Consider the following 14,994-nt stretch of genomic DNA (forward strand, 5'->3'; position numbering starts at 1 on the left):
TGAAATGAAACTCAAACTCTGTGGTTTCTCTCAAACCTTTTTTTTATTTTATTTTTTATCATCGTTAGTTGATTTTCTCATCTCTGTCATTTCACTGATCTTCTGAGCAGACATGTTGTTGGTTTATTACCAAAATTATTTTTCAGCCAATGGATAAGACATAAGTGAGGCTGTAGATATGATTTCATCAGAGAAATATGGAGAACATCGTCTCGTCTCTGAGATGATGTGTGTTGGAATCCTCCGTTACTGCTCAGCTGTTGTAATAATTAGTACGGGAATAATTTGTAAAACCAGTTAGCTCACAGATGAAGGAGCTATCACAACATGATGCTGCCACCTCCATGCTTCATGTTGGTTGGGATAGTGTTCTTCAGGCTACAGGCTTCTCCCTTTTCCCTCCAGACATGAAAATCAATCTGAACTGTGCTCCTCTGAGTCCACTCTGTCTTCTTCTTCCATCACTTTCTACATCAGCTATCGTCCTTGTCATCATCATCATCATCATCATCTTCGGTCCTTGTCTGCCTCTCAGGTCAGGGAGGGGCCAACCCGACGGCCGTGGCAGATGCCATGGTGGGCGCGGTGGTGGAGTTTGTGAGGAAGAAGCATCCGCAGTTTGTTCACAGTGTGAAGATCCTGATCTTCCAGGCGGCCATGATAGCAGAGTTCCACAAGAGCATGAAGAAGAGAGAGGGGGAGGAGGTGGAGGAGAAGAGCGTCCTGACCAAGATCAAAGGTTTGTCAACAAGTCTTTGGCAGAAAACATTCACCTGCTTTCATTTTGATCTGAGGAATTATTTCTCCTCAGATGTTTAATGATGATTGAGACTACTTTCAACGGCAGGTTAATCCCTATTTTGGAGCTTAGCATTAGAGGAAACACAGTGACCATACGTAGCTTTGCCTTTGTATTATTTGTATTTTACGTCCCGTGGTTTCTGTTCTTTCAGACACTTTCACTTCATTGTTTTCCGGATTCATGGAGGAGCAGCCAAATGCTGAGGCTTTAGTTCTGGAGAGTGAGGAGTTTGCGCCCACGGTGTTTCAGCTGTGTGCCGACGACAACCAGGTATAAATATGTCTGTCCACTTTCTGCTCTGCATCTTTGATTTGAAAGCCAGTCAGAGGACTTTAATGTTCTTTATTTCTCAAATGGAATTTAGAACATTAATCACTGTGTTTAGTGGGAAGCTATAGGACGTGATTTAGCCTAGCTTAGCATAAAGACTGCCTCAGTCTATAGCAGCAGCCCCCAACCACTGGGTGCTGGACCAGTACCAGATTACTTTATTCAACCTATTATTTATTTCATTTTGTTGGTATTTTGGAAATGGATAGATTGTCTGCCTCTTACTTCCGTCACAGTTTTCATGCCACCAGGCAAAATTAACATAAAAACAAACGTCTCAAGAGCGTCTTTGAGAATATCGCAATTAGTGATTGACATGCTATCCAACAAGGCCTTCGAAACCGTTTCGCCACAAAGCGATGCAGCACCCTGCATTAAAAGAAAAGAGTTTTCTGAAAGAAATAGAGAAATAAACAGGAAGACAGAAATAATTATTAAGAGAACATGATTCTGATTTGTTATGTACAGGATGACCACCTGGTTTGTGCTGAAGAATTTGTTTGTTTTAGTGCAGCCAGAATAGTTTGTGTCTTTGTTCAGCTTCCTGAAGTCTTGTCCTCAGGTTTCCAGGTTTTATCACAATACATCAGTGTTTGTTTGTAACCAAAATCTTTGCAGGCTGTGACTCTGGCTAAGAAGAGGATTAATGAGCTGATCGTGGCCGAGCAGGCGAAGAGAACCATCAAGGACACATACATCAATCATTTGTCCCAGGCCGACATCGCAGAGCTGAAAACCCTCCAGAGGGAACTGACAGTTAGCATCCGCCTGGACCGAGGGCTGGAGGAACAAGAGCCTCAAATCCACCTGGAGGGTCTGACCAGGGACGTCTTTACTGCAGAGTCTACAGTCAGGTCAGCAAGAAGAGACCAGAATTAATCATATATAAAATAATAAATCTTCAGGTCAGAGTGCCGACTGTAAAAGCATCTCTCTACTGTTTTTGACTATCAGGGACATCATCCGGAGGGTGGAGAGGACGGAGAACCTGAGGAACAAGGCCTTGCTCGTGAGCAGTCTGGTAGAGTGGCAGTTTCAGGACCCCAGAACTGGGAAGATGGAGCCATTCGACATTTATACAAACGTCAAACTCGAGGAAGCTCTGGAGAAAAAACAAAGTGTGAAGATCAAGCTCAACAATGACACGTACACTGCTGACCCGATGCTGAAAAGTGCAGTTGCATCAAAGGGTAAACAGTTGGAACTCCTCAGAAAAGATTTGAAAGGTGAGCAATGTTCTCTCCATATACACAATGGATTGCCAAATTATAAACATACAGATATTCACTGGCAGTGACTGACTCCACATAACTTCCTAAATTCCTACAGTTGTCATGAATGGAGACATGAGCTACAGACTCCACAACAGTTTTTGTACCAGTCTGAACATTAAAGGAACATGATCCAGGTTGTACAAAGTGAAGTTTCTCCTCAGACAAACCTTCTTATCTTTGCAGATGATGCTGCTTTGCCTTCACATTGGGACGACATGACAGGAGACATATTGAAGCTGTTTCCTGTCACTCTGGGCTCTAAGGAATACAAGCATGTGGAGGCGGAGCTTAAAAAGACCGGCCTTGCTGCAAACATCATCAGTGTATGTTCACTTTCTGATCATATCTGTTAAATAACCCTAAAAATCATTCCTGTGTCTCAACTCTCCCAAGAATGTGGGGACATTTACAATCACTGGTCAGTTCATTAGGTACACTGGTGAATCCTGCTTCTCTTCATGGTTCTGGTGTTCAGCATTAGTTTCAAATAACAGCGACAGCTGTTCATTCTACTGTGTTTTCATTGTGGAAGCTGTGGTTTGTTGTTGTGATACATCGTCTGGTGCAAAGCTAGGGCACATCATCAGTAACGTTACCTGAGGTCATTGGGTGTTTTGGGTCTTTCGAACATCAGACACCCTCACTCAGGGGCCTCAGCTTGTGCCCTAGCAGCACTCAACCACAGATCTGTCCTCTTTATCCAGAGCCACCAAGAGGCTTTCTCTTCTGCCTCTGTGCTCTTGTAAATTGCCCTCCTCCTCCACTCACCTGTGATGCCAAGTGCAGAGTAAGTTTTGTAGGGAGACTGTCCTGCAAAGCCTCTGCACCCAACCTCCACTGGCAAGCACCTCGCCTTCCAGCCTTTCCTGTGGCAATCGCTGACAAGGCTGTCATACTAACCTCTCTTTCGCTCATGGGCCTCCTCCATGTGCTCTTCCCATGGCACTGTGAGCTCCAGCATGATGATAGTTTTTGTTATCTCTGACACCAGGACAATGTCCAGTCTGAGAGTGGTCATGCTGCAGGAACTTGAGTTGGCTTCCCAAATCCACTGACAGCTGCCAGTCCTGTGCAGTGTGAAGAAGCCCTGATGTTGCTCTAGGTGTTGTTCTTGGCTTCTCCCCAGCTCTGATGAAGTCTTGAGCACCTGATTGTGCCGCCATTGGTACCGGCCTTCCCCCAGAACATTTGGGCAGCAACTCAAGATATGCTAAAGTGTCCCCTTCTTTTGGCAGAGGGCATGATGGTGTATCGGCTAAGCCCAAGAAGTGCAGGTTGGATGGACCAGGAAGGTCATCACAGACAGCTTGAACTAGGAATTGGATGCGGTGTGGCTTGGCCCACCATAGGTCAGCCCACTTGATCTTCCTTTCCACAACTTGTTCCCATCTTGTTAAGGCGCCTTGCTGTCTCATTCCCACTGCTTTGCCTGACCTCTCCTCCTAGATGGCCGTCCTCACCTCGTTCTTGACTAGCTGCCTTCGCTCTGGCCACTGTTCTCACCTGGACTCCATGGCGTAGCTGTGAGTCTGCCTGTACCACTGCAGCCTCTGCACTCCACTTCCTACCAGTCTTGACCGCTACCCCTACAGGAACTTTGGGGTCTGATGACTCACGGAGTTGCAGCACTTCCCTTGCACGCAAGACTATAAACTCCTCATCGAGGATTTCAGAGAGAGTCTAAGCTTGCCGGTGTTCCCATAGAGGGCAATGTTGCTCAAGTTCCTTGGCAGTGTTAACCATCTCCTGAGATAGCAGCTGACTCTCCTTTTCCAGATCTGAGATGGTGGTGATTGGAAACTCATAGAATCCCCTGCTGATTAATCCAAGCCTTGAATTTTCTTGGAAGGCCCGACTTGTCGACATCCTTCAGCCATCCCTCCAGCTCCTCATAGATGTTCTTGATGGAGGCTGTGTCCCTAATGCTGCTGTCAAAGAACTTCCCCAGACTCTTGATTGGCTTCTCACAGATGGTTGGGATTGGTGTTCCTGCGATGGAGAAGCAGAACCTGTCAGTTCTCATAATCCAGTTTTACAGCAGCACAAACTCCATTCTCCACGATGATCATCCAGGTGAATCACCACCTTTCTGACGCTGTTTAACATCAACTCAACATTAGAACAGTCACAAAGTCATTAGTGTACCTAATGAACTGGCAGATGAGTGTAGTTTAGCAGCTGAACCACAAAGAGGTCCCACTTCCAGAAGTCACAGTGACGCTAGTTGTGTGGTTGGGATGAATAATGTGTGTGAACTGCGTTGGCAGATTGAACGGGTCCAGAATACGACACTGTGGCAGAGCTACCAGCTGATGAAGAAACAGATGGAGGTGAAGAACAAACACACAAACAATGAAAGGCTGCTGTTTCATGGTACCAGCTCCAAGTCTATCGATCTGATCAATAAACAAGGCTTCAACCGCAGCTACGCAGGAGCACACGGTAACCATGTGAATACTTGTACCACCAGTGGTTCTGCAGAGTCAGTCTCGGGCCTTACTGCACATTCTTTCGTTTATCCTGTAGGTGTGATGTATGGCAATGGCTCTTACTTTGCTGTGGACCCCGTCTATTCAGCTCGAGGTTACGCCAAACCCGACACCAACGGACACAAGCGCATCTACCAGGCCAGGGTTCTGGTTGGAGACTTCACCCAGGGAAGACAAGGCTTGATCGCACCTCCCTCTAAAAGCTCAACCAACGCTGCTGACCTGTATGACAGCGTCTCTGATAACGCCACCAACCCGACCATGTTTGTCATCTTCAGCGACATCCAGGCTTACCCAGAATACCTCATCACATTTACATGAGCTGCTGTGATCTCAGAGGGAAACTGTTCTGATAACATGTTACCTGGACTCTGTGCTTTGGTTTGAATTCAGAATAGAGATAATATGTAATGACATCAAATACAATCACAATAACAATAACTTGTATCTTTCTATTAAACTCACGCAGAGAAGCTTCATTAACATCTTACAACTCAGTGAACAGCTCACACTGCTCTAGAGTCAGTAAGGATACAGGCAGCCTGAGCTGATGAGGATGGTTTGCACCAGTGGAAATCCCTACAAACGAGACGATTGACAATGAAAACAGAAAAAGAGATGTGGTTTGTAATTTCATTAAATTCTAAAAACATAAAACTTGAGAAAAAAACATTGAAGATGATCCATCTGATCCACAGCAGAGTTTTACTCCAGCTTGATTAAAACAATGTCACTGCAGGAAATCTGTAACTGCTCAGCTGCTTAGGTTTCACTATGCTCATGGTTGTGATTGCATTAATTTGGTTCTATATCTAACTATATCTAAGTTAAAGGAGAGCGGGAATTTTGAAATTTGTTCTTGATTGTTTTCACTGTACGAAGTCTTAAAATCAATAAAAAAAGACTTTTGAAAAAGCTGGAAGATGTTTGTTTTTTAACCGTATGGTTACCACACAGTTACAAGGCCGTAGTACACTTTAGGCTGGATGAATCTGGTTGAAGCTCAAATATTTGAAAAGGAGAAATAAGTGACATAATTCTGCACCTGCTTATATAATGGTATCTTGCAGTTTTAGGAATACCAATCTACAAAACAACTCAACGAAACAACAACTACTATATGTTACCTTTAACCTGTGTTGGGACCTGAACCTGGTGGTGAGCAATGGAAGCTCACCACGCATAACCAAGTTTTGATCACGTGGCTTTCTTTGACCCTTAAAATCCCACAATCCTCCAGGTGTGAAACCTGATCCAGCAGGCACTACTGGCTTTATATGACCTCAGAGGTCATATAAATTCTCTGCTTGGTCTTTGTCCTCTTTCTTCCCTTCGACTCCTCTCTCTATCTCCTCTACTGTGGAGACCTCCAGCTACTCAGCTGCAGTTGGCTGCCTTAGTAGCCTGCTAAGCAGAGCAGCTACTTCAGGCCTCTCCTCACAGCACCGACACGAGAACCCGTTGATGAATCTGCGCAAGTTCTATTAGCCACCAAACAGAAGGTTTGCAGGCCAACCCTCAAACAACAGGAGCCACATGGCTAGTTAGCACAGAGCTGCTAACAAGCTACTTCAAAATATCTCAAAGGAGCGGGCAGTTTCCCTCCAATGTCAGCAGGACCACACAGTAAAGACTTCCTCGAAGCACGGGAATTCAAACTTTTCCCAGCTTGGCACTTCCATCAGGAACCACCAGCTAAAAGACCAACACACCAAAGAGCGACTTTTCCCCCAAAACTGGTAGTATGACCTGGGCCTAGTCAAGTTAAGCTAAGCACAGAATATAAACCTAGATTTCATGTGATATTTGTTTTGACTAAGTTGTTGTGATTGTAAGGTTATAGTATAGTTGGCTCTGCCACATCGTTAAGCCGATGTTAGTTTAGATTATGCAACACAGACTCAGGGTCTCTTGCATGCTAAACTAACCATCCTTCCTCTAACCTGGCACCTCATGAAACTCTTATCACATTCCACACATACATTCAGCCAGCACATGGTCTGAGTGTCCCTACTCAGCAGCCATCTTGATTTCTTTGTTCAAGGCCTCAGCAGCCGTTTTGACACACACACACACACACACGCACACCTCTGTAAGGTACACTGTAGTTAGATCATATGTTTTAATTTTTGTTCTTGTTAATAAATGTCTTTTAAACATACCTGTTGTCTGTTTAATATTGCACAAGAGTGAATTTTGCCAACCTCTACACTGTCAAGAACTCTAAATTCCTTCAACCTTAACTAGTTGTTAATGTGGTAATTTTGGTTCTAGTTATAAAGTTAACTAGACAATTCCCCTGCGGGAAATCGCGAGAGTGATGCAGTGGCCGCAGCAGTCTGCGATACCATGCTATATTGCTGTGATAGTACGATGCTACGATGCTATGATGATGCTACTATGCCAAGATGCTACAATGCTATGATGCTAAGATACTAAGATGCTATGATACTAAGATGCTACAAAGCTAAGATACTATGTTGCTACGATGCTAAGATGCTACAATGCAATTATACTAAGATGCTATGATGCTAAGATACTACAATGCTAAGATGCTTTAATGATGCTACAATGCTATGATGCTAAGATGCTACAATGCCAATTTGCTACAATGCTATCATGCTACCATGCTATGATGCACACACACAATACTTTCCTTGTTCACCTGTTTATCTAGTCATGATGACTAACGTCCCCAATCATTTCATTATTGGCCTGTTCATATAGTCATGATATAATCCTGGTGTTTGAATACAAGAAGCAATGGTCTGGTCCAGACGCACGTTTTGATATATGATGTGTGTGTGTGTGATCAACCATCATGGAGATAATAAAGTTCAAAGTGTTTTAACAGAAGCTGCTGAGCCAATTTGCTACAATGCTATCATGCTACCATGCTATGATAGCATGGTAGCATCATTAAAGCATCTTAGCATCATAGCATGGTAGCATCATTAAAGCATCTTAGCATCATAGCATGGTAGCATCATTAAAGCATCTTAGCATCATAGCATTGTAGCATCATTAAAGCATCTTAGCATCATAGCATTGTAGCATCATTAAAGCATCATAGCATGGTAGCATCATTAAAGCATCTTAGCATCATAGCATTGTAGCATCATTAAAGCATCTTAGGGTCAATAGTTTGCAATGCTAAGCACTGCATCACTAATAATAAAAAGAAAAACGCGGTGTAGAACAATAGTTTGCAGTGCGAAGCACTGCATCACTAATTATTAATCAGAGTATCAAAGTGACAGTTCAGTAAATATTATAAAACTGATTTGATGACTTGGGTATCTTTTCCCTTTTCCCTTTTCCCCCCGAGGTGATCTAATGTATTAAATCCAATTATTTAAGAAATAATTATTTTTGATAATTATTATTTATTTATGATAGCCAAACCCCAATATTGAGTGTGAGTACACAGACCCAACAAATGGTCACCGCGAAGTACACAGGCCCAACACCTGTACTGCTTTAGTTTAAATTTGGTCTAGTGATAAAATCTCATCTTTGTAACCACAAAAGCAAACATATAAAATACAAACCTGTAGTTTTTCCCTGTAGATCGCTGGAGGCTGGAAGGTTTGCAGGAGCTTCACAGGATGGTGTCCGTCAAACAAAAAAGAAAACGTGTAGTAAACAAAACCCAGTGGGAAAACTAGACTCACAGAATATAACAGAGTACTGATGACATAAAAAATACTAACATGCATAAAGATAAAATATAGCAATAAAATAACAATTACGTTTAAGATATTGTTATTTTGGCCATTCCTCTTGTCTTGAAGTGAAATGTTGATGGTTGACATTCCTGTGGAATCTATACCACTCCTACATTCTTTGTGAAATATGTTTTTACTTTTGATTTAAAACCGTGGACTGACTGCATCAGACGGAGTATCAACTACATAAAGCAGGATCATCTATCAGAGTTGTGGACTGAACTGATCCATCAGCAGAACAAGGCTGCTAGCTGACTTGAGTACTGAGGATATAATCATTTGTGATCATCATCTTCAGGTGAGTGTCTGATTCTTCTAACATAGACTAACAGAGCTGGAAGCAGCTTTCTGTTCACTCTGACTTTAAACTAACTGACATCAACACGGAACAACAGTGACTTTAAACAATCAAACTGGCATTTAAAGAGTTAAAATCCTCAAAATTATTGAATTTTTGGTAGTTTTGTAAAGTGCTGAACTGGTTTAAGAGATTTATGCAGAAAAAATATTAATCAGTAAAGCTTTTATAGCAGTTTTTTGGAAGTGGAGATTTTTGTCCTTTGACTCAAGAGGGTAGTAAATTAAACTGATGCCTGATGGTTAAATACTAGTAATTAGTACAGTAGATGTTTGATTCAATAAGTCTCACTGTCTTCAATCATTTGTTATGAATTTCTACTTAAAGGCGTGTGTATGACAGTATGTATAGCCACAAAATACAGTTAGATAGTTTTAGTATTACCTACGACATCATTTATAAATTCCCCCTACGTCTGTAATCCATGTGTCGCATTTGAACGATATAAGAAGTGAACTAAAGCTGTCGAGCCACTAACCAGGAGTAAACCAGGTTTTTATCCAACAGCTACAAGAAAACATCTTCTGTTAAGTTTACTAAAAGGAGTGACCTATGTACACCAAAGAGGAACAAGGACACAAGTTAGTGTCAAGATATTAACTGTGCAAGACCAACAAAGGAGGAACTGGTTTCCCCCAACCTGAACTGTCAGAACACATCAGAGCAATGTTTGCATTCTTAATTAGAACTGAAACTTCCTCCTGCAGGATCACACTGATAGATATCAGACATGTGCTTATCTGGTTTGTCCATTCAGTATTATTGTACTGACATAATCTCCTTACCCTAACCCCAAGATATACCTGATTCTAACCTTAATCCATCGAGTAACTTCAGCGAGTAAGAAACACAGCTGCCTGATAAAAAAAATGACATAAGGCCAATAAGTAATAACTATTTTTTTTACTATTAGTTATACATTCACCCTTGCAACAAAGACACTGTGGTGAAATAAACGCCTGTTTTCAGAGAGGTCTGTGAACTACTTCCTGCTTGCTACTGTATCGCTGGTCAAGTTTGACTGCAGGTCAAAATGATCATCAGTCCACACGAAATGTTTCAGTAATTTGTTCAAACATTCTAACTTTGTAGTCATTTACCGGCACTGAAGCATCCATGTTAATAAGAGACTTGGAGATAACTGAAATGTGTCCTTACAGAAATGGAGGACGAGGTCACTGCAGTCGTTGTTGACAATGGCTCTGGGGTCATGAAGGCTGGGTTCGCTGGAGACGACACCCCCCGTTCCGTCTTCCCTTCAGTTATTGGTTCATCCAAGTATCAGGTGCACGACCAACACAAGTATCACCTGCATCTCAGGACTTTGAATAACACTGTACATGACTAAAGCTGTTTGTGCGTTTAGGGTGTATTTGTAGGACAGCAGTGCAGCCACCTGGGAGATGAGGCCCAGAACAAGAGAGGCATCCTTACCCTGGAGTACATCATTGACCGCGGCATCGTCACAGACTGGGAAAAGATGGCAATGGTGAAGAAGCTGTTTGTCAAGAGAGTTCACTTGAATGTTTCCCTTCCTGTGACCTCTGCCCTTTTCCCCTGGACGTTTTTTCCTAAGAAGTTAAATCAATAAATCAGTAAAAAGCAGTAGATTCATTTTTATTTACAGTTCAAACCAGATGTTTACATCCACTGTGTTAAAAGACACATGAACCTTTTTTCCTCACTGTCTGCAGTTAAATCAGACTAAACCTCTCCTGTTTTAGGTCAGTTAGGATTACTAAAATTATTTATTTTAAATGCCACAATAATGAGAGAGAGAATTTCTTAGAGAATGTTTTATTACTTTCTTCAAAGTCAGAAGTTTACATACATTTCCTAAGTATTTGGTAGCATTGCCTTTAAACTGTATGACATGGGTCAAACGTTTTGGGTTTCCTTCCACAAGCTTCTCTCAATAGTCTGCTGGAGTTCTGGTCCATTCCTCCTGACAGAACTTGTGTAACTGAGTCAGGGTTGTAGGCCGCCTCGCTCTCACACACCTTTTCAGATCTGACCACAAATGTTCTATGTGACTGAGATCAGGGCTTTGTGATAGCCACTCCAAAACATTGATTTTATTGTCCTTAAGTCAGTTTGTAACTACAGTATGCTTAGGGTCATTGTCCATTTGAAGACCCATTTGTGTCCAAGCTTTAACTTCCTGGCTGATGTCTTGAGATGTTGCTTCAATATTTCCACATAATGTTCTTTCCTCATGATGTCGTCTATTTTATGAAGTGCACCAGTTCCTCCTGCAGCAAAACAGCCCCACAACATGATGCTACCACCCCCATACTTCACGGTTGGGATGGTGTTCTCAGGCTTACAAGCTTCCCTCTTTTTCCTCCAGATGTAACAATGGTCATAATGGCCAAACAGTTCCACTTTAGTTTCATCAGACCACAGGACATGTCTCCAGATATTAAGGTCTTTGTCCCTGTGTATATTTGCAAACTGTAATCAGGTTTTTTTATGTTACTTTTTTTATGTTCCTCTCTGAGTGGCCTTTCAGTCCATGTCGGTACAGGACTCGTTTCACTGTGGAGAATGACACTCTATGACCAGCTTCAGACATCATCTTGACAAGGTATTTAGCTTTTGTTCTGGGGTTGATTCGCACATTTCAGACCTAGACCTAGACATAGAACCTGTCTCCTTCCTGAGCGGTATGATGGCTGAACATTCCCATGGCGTCTATACTTGCATATAATTGTTTGAACAGATGAACGTGATTTCTTTTGATTTTCCCATGATGTCAAACAAGGAAGCAGTGTGTTTGAGGTGTAGCCTTAACATACATCCACAGGTGTGCCTCCAATTAACTCAGATGTTGTCTGTTAACCTATCAGAAGCTTCCAAAGCCATGACATCATCATCAGGGCTTTCCTTCATTGTTTAAAGACATAGTAATCATTGTGTATGTAAACTTCTGACTTTGAAGAAAGTAATAAAAAATTCTCTAAGAAATTCTCTCTCTCATTATTGTGGCATTTAGCAAATAGAAATAATTTTAGTAATCCTAACTGACCTAAAACAGGAGAGGTTTAGTCTGATTTAACTTCAGACCGTGAGGAAAAAAGGTTCATGTGTCTTTTAACACAGTGGATGTAAACATCTGCTTTCAACTATATTTATTGATTGCTGTAAATCAGACATGAATGTCTGTAGCTTGATACTGACTGTCAGACTAACAACTGTTCTATGGTGCAGATCTGGGATCACACCTACAATGAGCTCCGTGTCGCTCCTGAGGAGCATCCAGCCCTTCTGACCGAGATTCCATTAAACCCCAAAGCCAACAGGGCGAAGATGACACAGGTTTGGACTGATCAATCTAAGATGAAAAATGCTGGTTCAAAATAAATTGAGTCCTTGAATATGAAAGGTGCAAATGAAAGAAAATGAAAGTTGGAATATGATTTCATGATCGAGAAACTCCAAACCCTCAACACTGGCTTTGATTTGACTAAAACATAAATCCACTTAGGGTGAACACTTTGGCATCTTTGTCCAAAGTAAACCTGATACTATCAGAATGCACAAAGACCAGACTTTATTAACAAAAAACACGAGGTGTAGGATTTCTCACTGTGACACTTAACATTTCTCTCTGGTCCAGATCATGTTTGAGACCTTCAACTGTCCTGCCATGTACGTGGCCATCCAGGCCGTCCTGTCTCTGTACACTTCTGGTCGTACCACAGGTTAGTGACCTCAAACACAACCACTTCACTAAGAGGATGCACAACTGACTGGTTGGAACCAATAAACTTGGTTGACATTGCCTGAAGGAAGAAGATGAAGGGGAAGAGAGAGAAATCAAATGCACTGACTTTGATCTTCAGAAGCTTAAGACCAGACTCAGAGAATCAAGAAGAATTGTCTTCTTGTCGCCACAGTTTCTCTAATGAACTGTTACTGAGTGTTTTCTGTGTGCAGGTATTGTGATGGACTCTGGTGACGGTGTCAGCCATGCTGTGCCAGTCTACGACGGCTACGCTCTTCATCACTCCAGCCCTCGTCTGGATCTGGCCGGCAAAGATCTGACCGACTACCTGATAAGGATCCTCTATGAGAGAGGCTACAGATTCACCACCACCGGTTGGACACATACACACTGAGTTTTAGCTTTTAAGACTTTCTGTAAGGTGCAACCTTCAACGAGATGCAGCTCCTGGAAGTCTACAGGGTTTTCTATTGACTGAATATTTAAGTGTGCATTGCGTAACAGAGATTTTTGGTGTTTGATCTGCAGCTGAGCGTGAGATTGTGCGTGACCTTAAGGAGAAGCTCTGCTACGTGGCTCTGGACTTTGAACAGGAGATGGAGACTGCAGCCTCCTCTTCCTCCCTGGAGCAGGACTACGAGCTTCCAGATGGACAAGTCATCACCATCGGCAACGAGAGGTTCCGCTGCCCTGAGGCGCTCTTCGAGCCTTCATACCTCGGTTTGTAACAATCTACATAGAACAAACTATTTACACCATCCTCAAGAAATCAGATCAGCAAAGACTTGAGACAAAACCATACCAGGCAACCACGGGGAGTAAGGCTTAAGCAACCAAGTCAAGTGCTTTGAGGGGAGCTGGGGCGTGGTGGTTAGAGAGGCAGTTTGGGACCAATGGGTCCCAGGTTTGCATCCCCTGTGTCATGTCTGAGGCTCTGGGCACCAAGTGGCTGTCCACTGCATGTTTTTTCAGTCCCAGCAACTTTTTACCATCATCTCTTTCAGAAGTTGACCTGACAAACAACTGGTTACTTGCTCTGTGTGTTTAGGAATTGAGTCGATTGGCCTTCATGAGATGATCTACAACAGCATTATGAACAGTGACGTGGACATCCGTAAAGACTTTTATGCCAACATTGTGCTGTCTGGAGGTAGCACCATGATTCCAGGCATCGCTGACCGCATCCAGAAAGAGATCACTACCCTGGCCCCACCCACCATGAACATCAGGGTACACTGCCCCAAAGGACAAACTTGTCATTAACCTTTTTCAGCTAATGGAAAGCAATTAAATTAGCACCACATGCATGAAGTGCATCCCCACTTCATTGCATGAAATTCTGTCTCACAGTTTTTAGCCTCACCTGTTTCCTCTCCTCACCTGCAGCTCATCGCTCCCCCAGAGAGGAAGTACTCAGCCTGGATAGGCGGCTCCATCGTGGCCTCCCTCTCCACCTTCCAGCAGATGTGGATCAGCAAGCAGGAGTACGATGAGTCTGGCCCCACCATCGTCCACCGCAAGTGCTTCTAAACTGCTCCACGTCTTCCTCATCCTCCTCGACCTGTTTTGGAGATCCCAGAGATAATTTGATGGAACATCTATTTTCTTTGTCTATTTCTAACCGTGACTTTATGAGCACTCTGTGTACCCACCAAATGTTTCTGCAATTACTATTTGGACTGCTAGTTCTAGCCATTCTTTATCAGTCTTTCATGTAGAATGCATCATCTATATCTTGAACTAATTTCTTCTGCTGCCCTCTTCTACACTGTTTTTCTGTCTCCAGTCTCAAGCAAGTGTTCTGTTTTCATTACTATACCTTCTTTATCCAGATCTTCTTCTCAGCTCACAGAAGTCATATAAAACATATTATGGTCAGACGGTTTACGGGTAACTGCAGTACTCTCACTCCTTTTACAAACTTTAAGTTCACCTGACTTTACTTGCACAATCCAATTATGTGCAACTTAATCCGATGCTTCTAATCAACAGTTAGTAAAGGATACTTCATGGTGTCAATTTTAAAACCCAGTAAAGCTGAAAGGGAGCCAGAGAGATAGCCAAAAGGAGTGAACGATGTGACCTCAAGTAAACAAGGAGTATAAAAGACATCTACACTGTGTATTCTTGTGCTCATTTGCCACTTTCAGTGCTTGGTGCTTTGTCTGTGATGCGAGTCTGCAGATGCTGAATTAAGCACACAGAAAGACCTGAGTATTCTGATTTCTTACTTTCCAGCAGACATTTCCACCACATCACAAAAAAAAAAAGAAGTAGATAAACAGA

The 14,994-nt window shown here is 42.6% G+C and overlaps 2 protein-coding genes across 4 annotated transcripts in view; both read left to right on the forward strand.

The window, feature by feature from the left end:
* LOC311492626 (protein mono-ADP-ribosyltransferase PARP14-like) overlaps positions 1-5,819 on the forward strand; it is a 29,966-nt gene extending 24,147 nt beyond the window's left edge. For all 3 annotated transcript variants that reach the window (XM_084550957.1, XM_084550958.1, XM_084550959.1), the window contains exons 17-23: positions 536-739; positions 954-1,072; positions 1,751-1,986; positions 2,087-2,358; positions 2,590-2,729; positions 4,674-4,848; positions 4,933-5,819. In XM_084550957.1, the coding sequence (XP_084407083.1) occupies positions 536-739; positions 954-1,072; positions 1,751-1,986; positions 2,087-2,358; positions 2,590-2,729; positions 4,674-4,848; positions 4,933-5,216 (1,430 nt within the window). In that variant the 3' untranslated portion in view covers positions 5,217-5,819. The remainder of the gene's footprint in view (positions 1-535; positions 740-953; positions 1,073-1,750; positions 1,987-2,086; positions 2,359-2,589; positions 2,730-4,673; positions 4,849-4,932) is intronic.
* A 2,980-nt stretch (positions 5,820-8,799) lies between these two features.
* LOC311492707 (actin, cytoplasmic 1-like) lies at positions 8,800-14,260 on the forward strand. Its single transcript, XM_084551073.1, has 9 exons — positions 8,800-8,921; positions 10,142-10,266; positions 10,348-10,470; positions 12,192-12,299; positions 12,601-12,685; positions 12,921-13,082; positions 13,237-13,428; positions 13,757-13,938; positions 14,095-14,260. The coding sequence occupies exons 2-9, from the start codon at positions 10,144-10,146 to the stop codon at positions 14,236-14,238; spliced, it is 1,119 nt and encodes a 372-aa protein (XP_084407199.1). The 5' UTR covers positions 8,800-8,921; positions 10,142-10,143; the 3' UTR covers positions 14,239-14,260.
* The last annotated feature ends 734 nt before the right edge of the window (positions 14,261-14,994 follow it).

Source organism: Chelon labrosus (assembly GCF_963514085.1).
Source record: "Chelon labrosus genome assembly, chromosome: 9".
NCBI classification, from domain to species: Eukaryota; Metazoa; Chordata; class Actinopteri; order Mugiliformes; family Mugilidae; genus Chelon; species Chelon labrosus.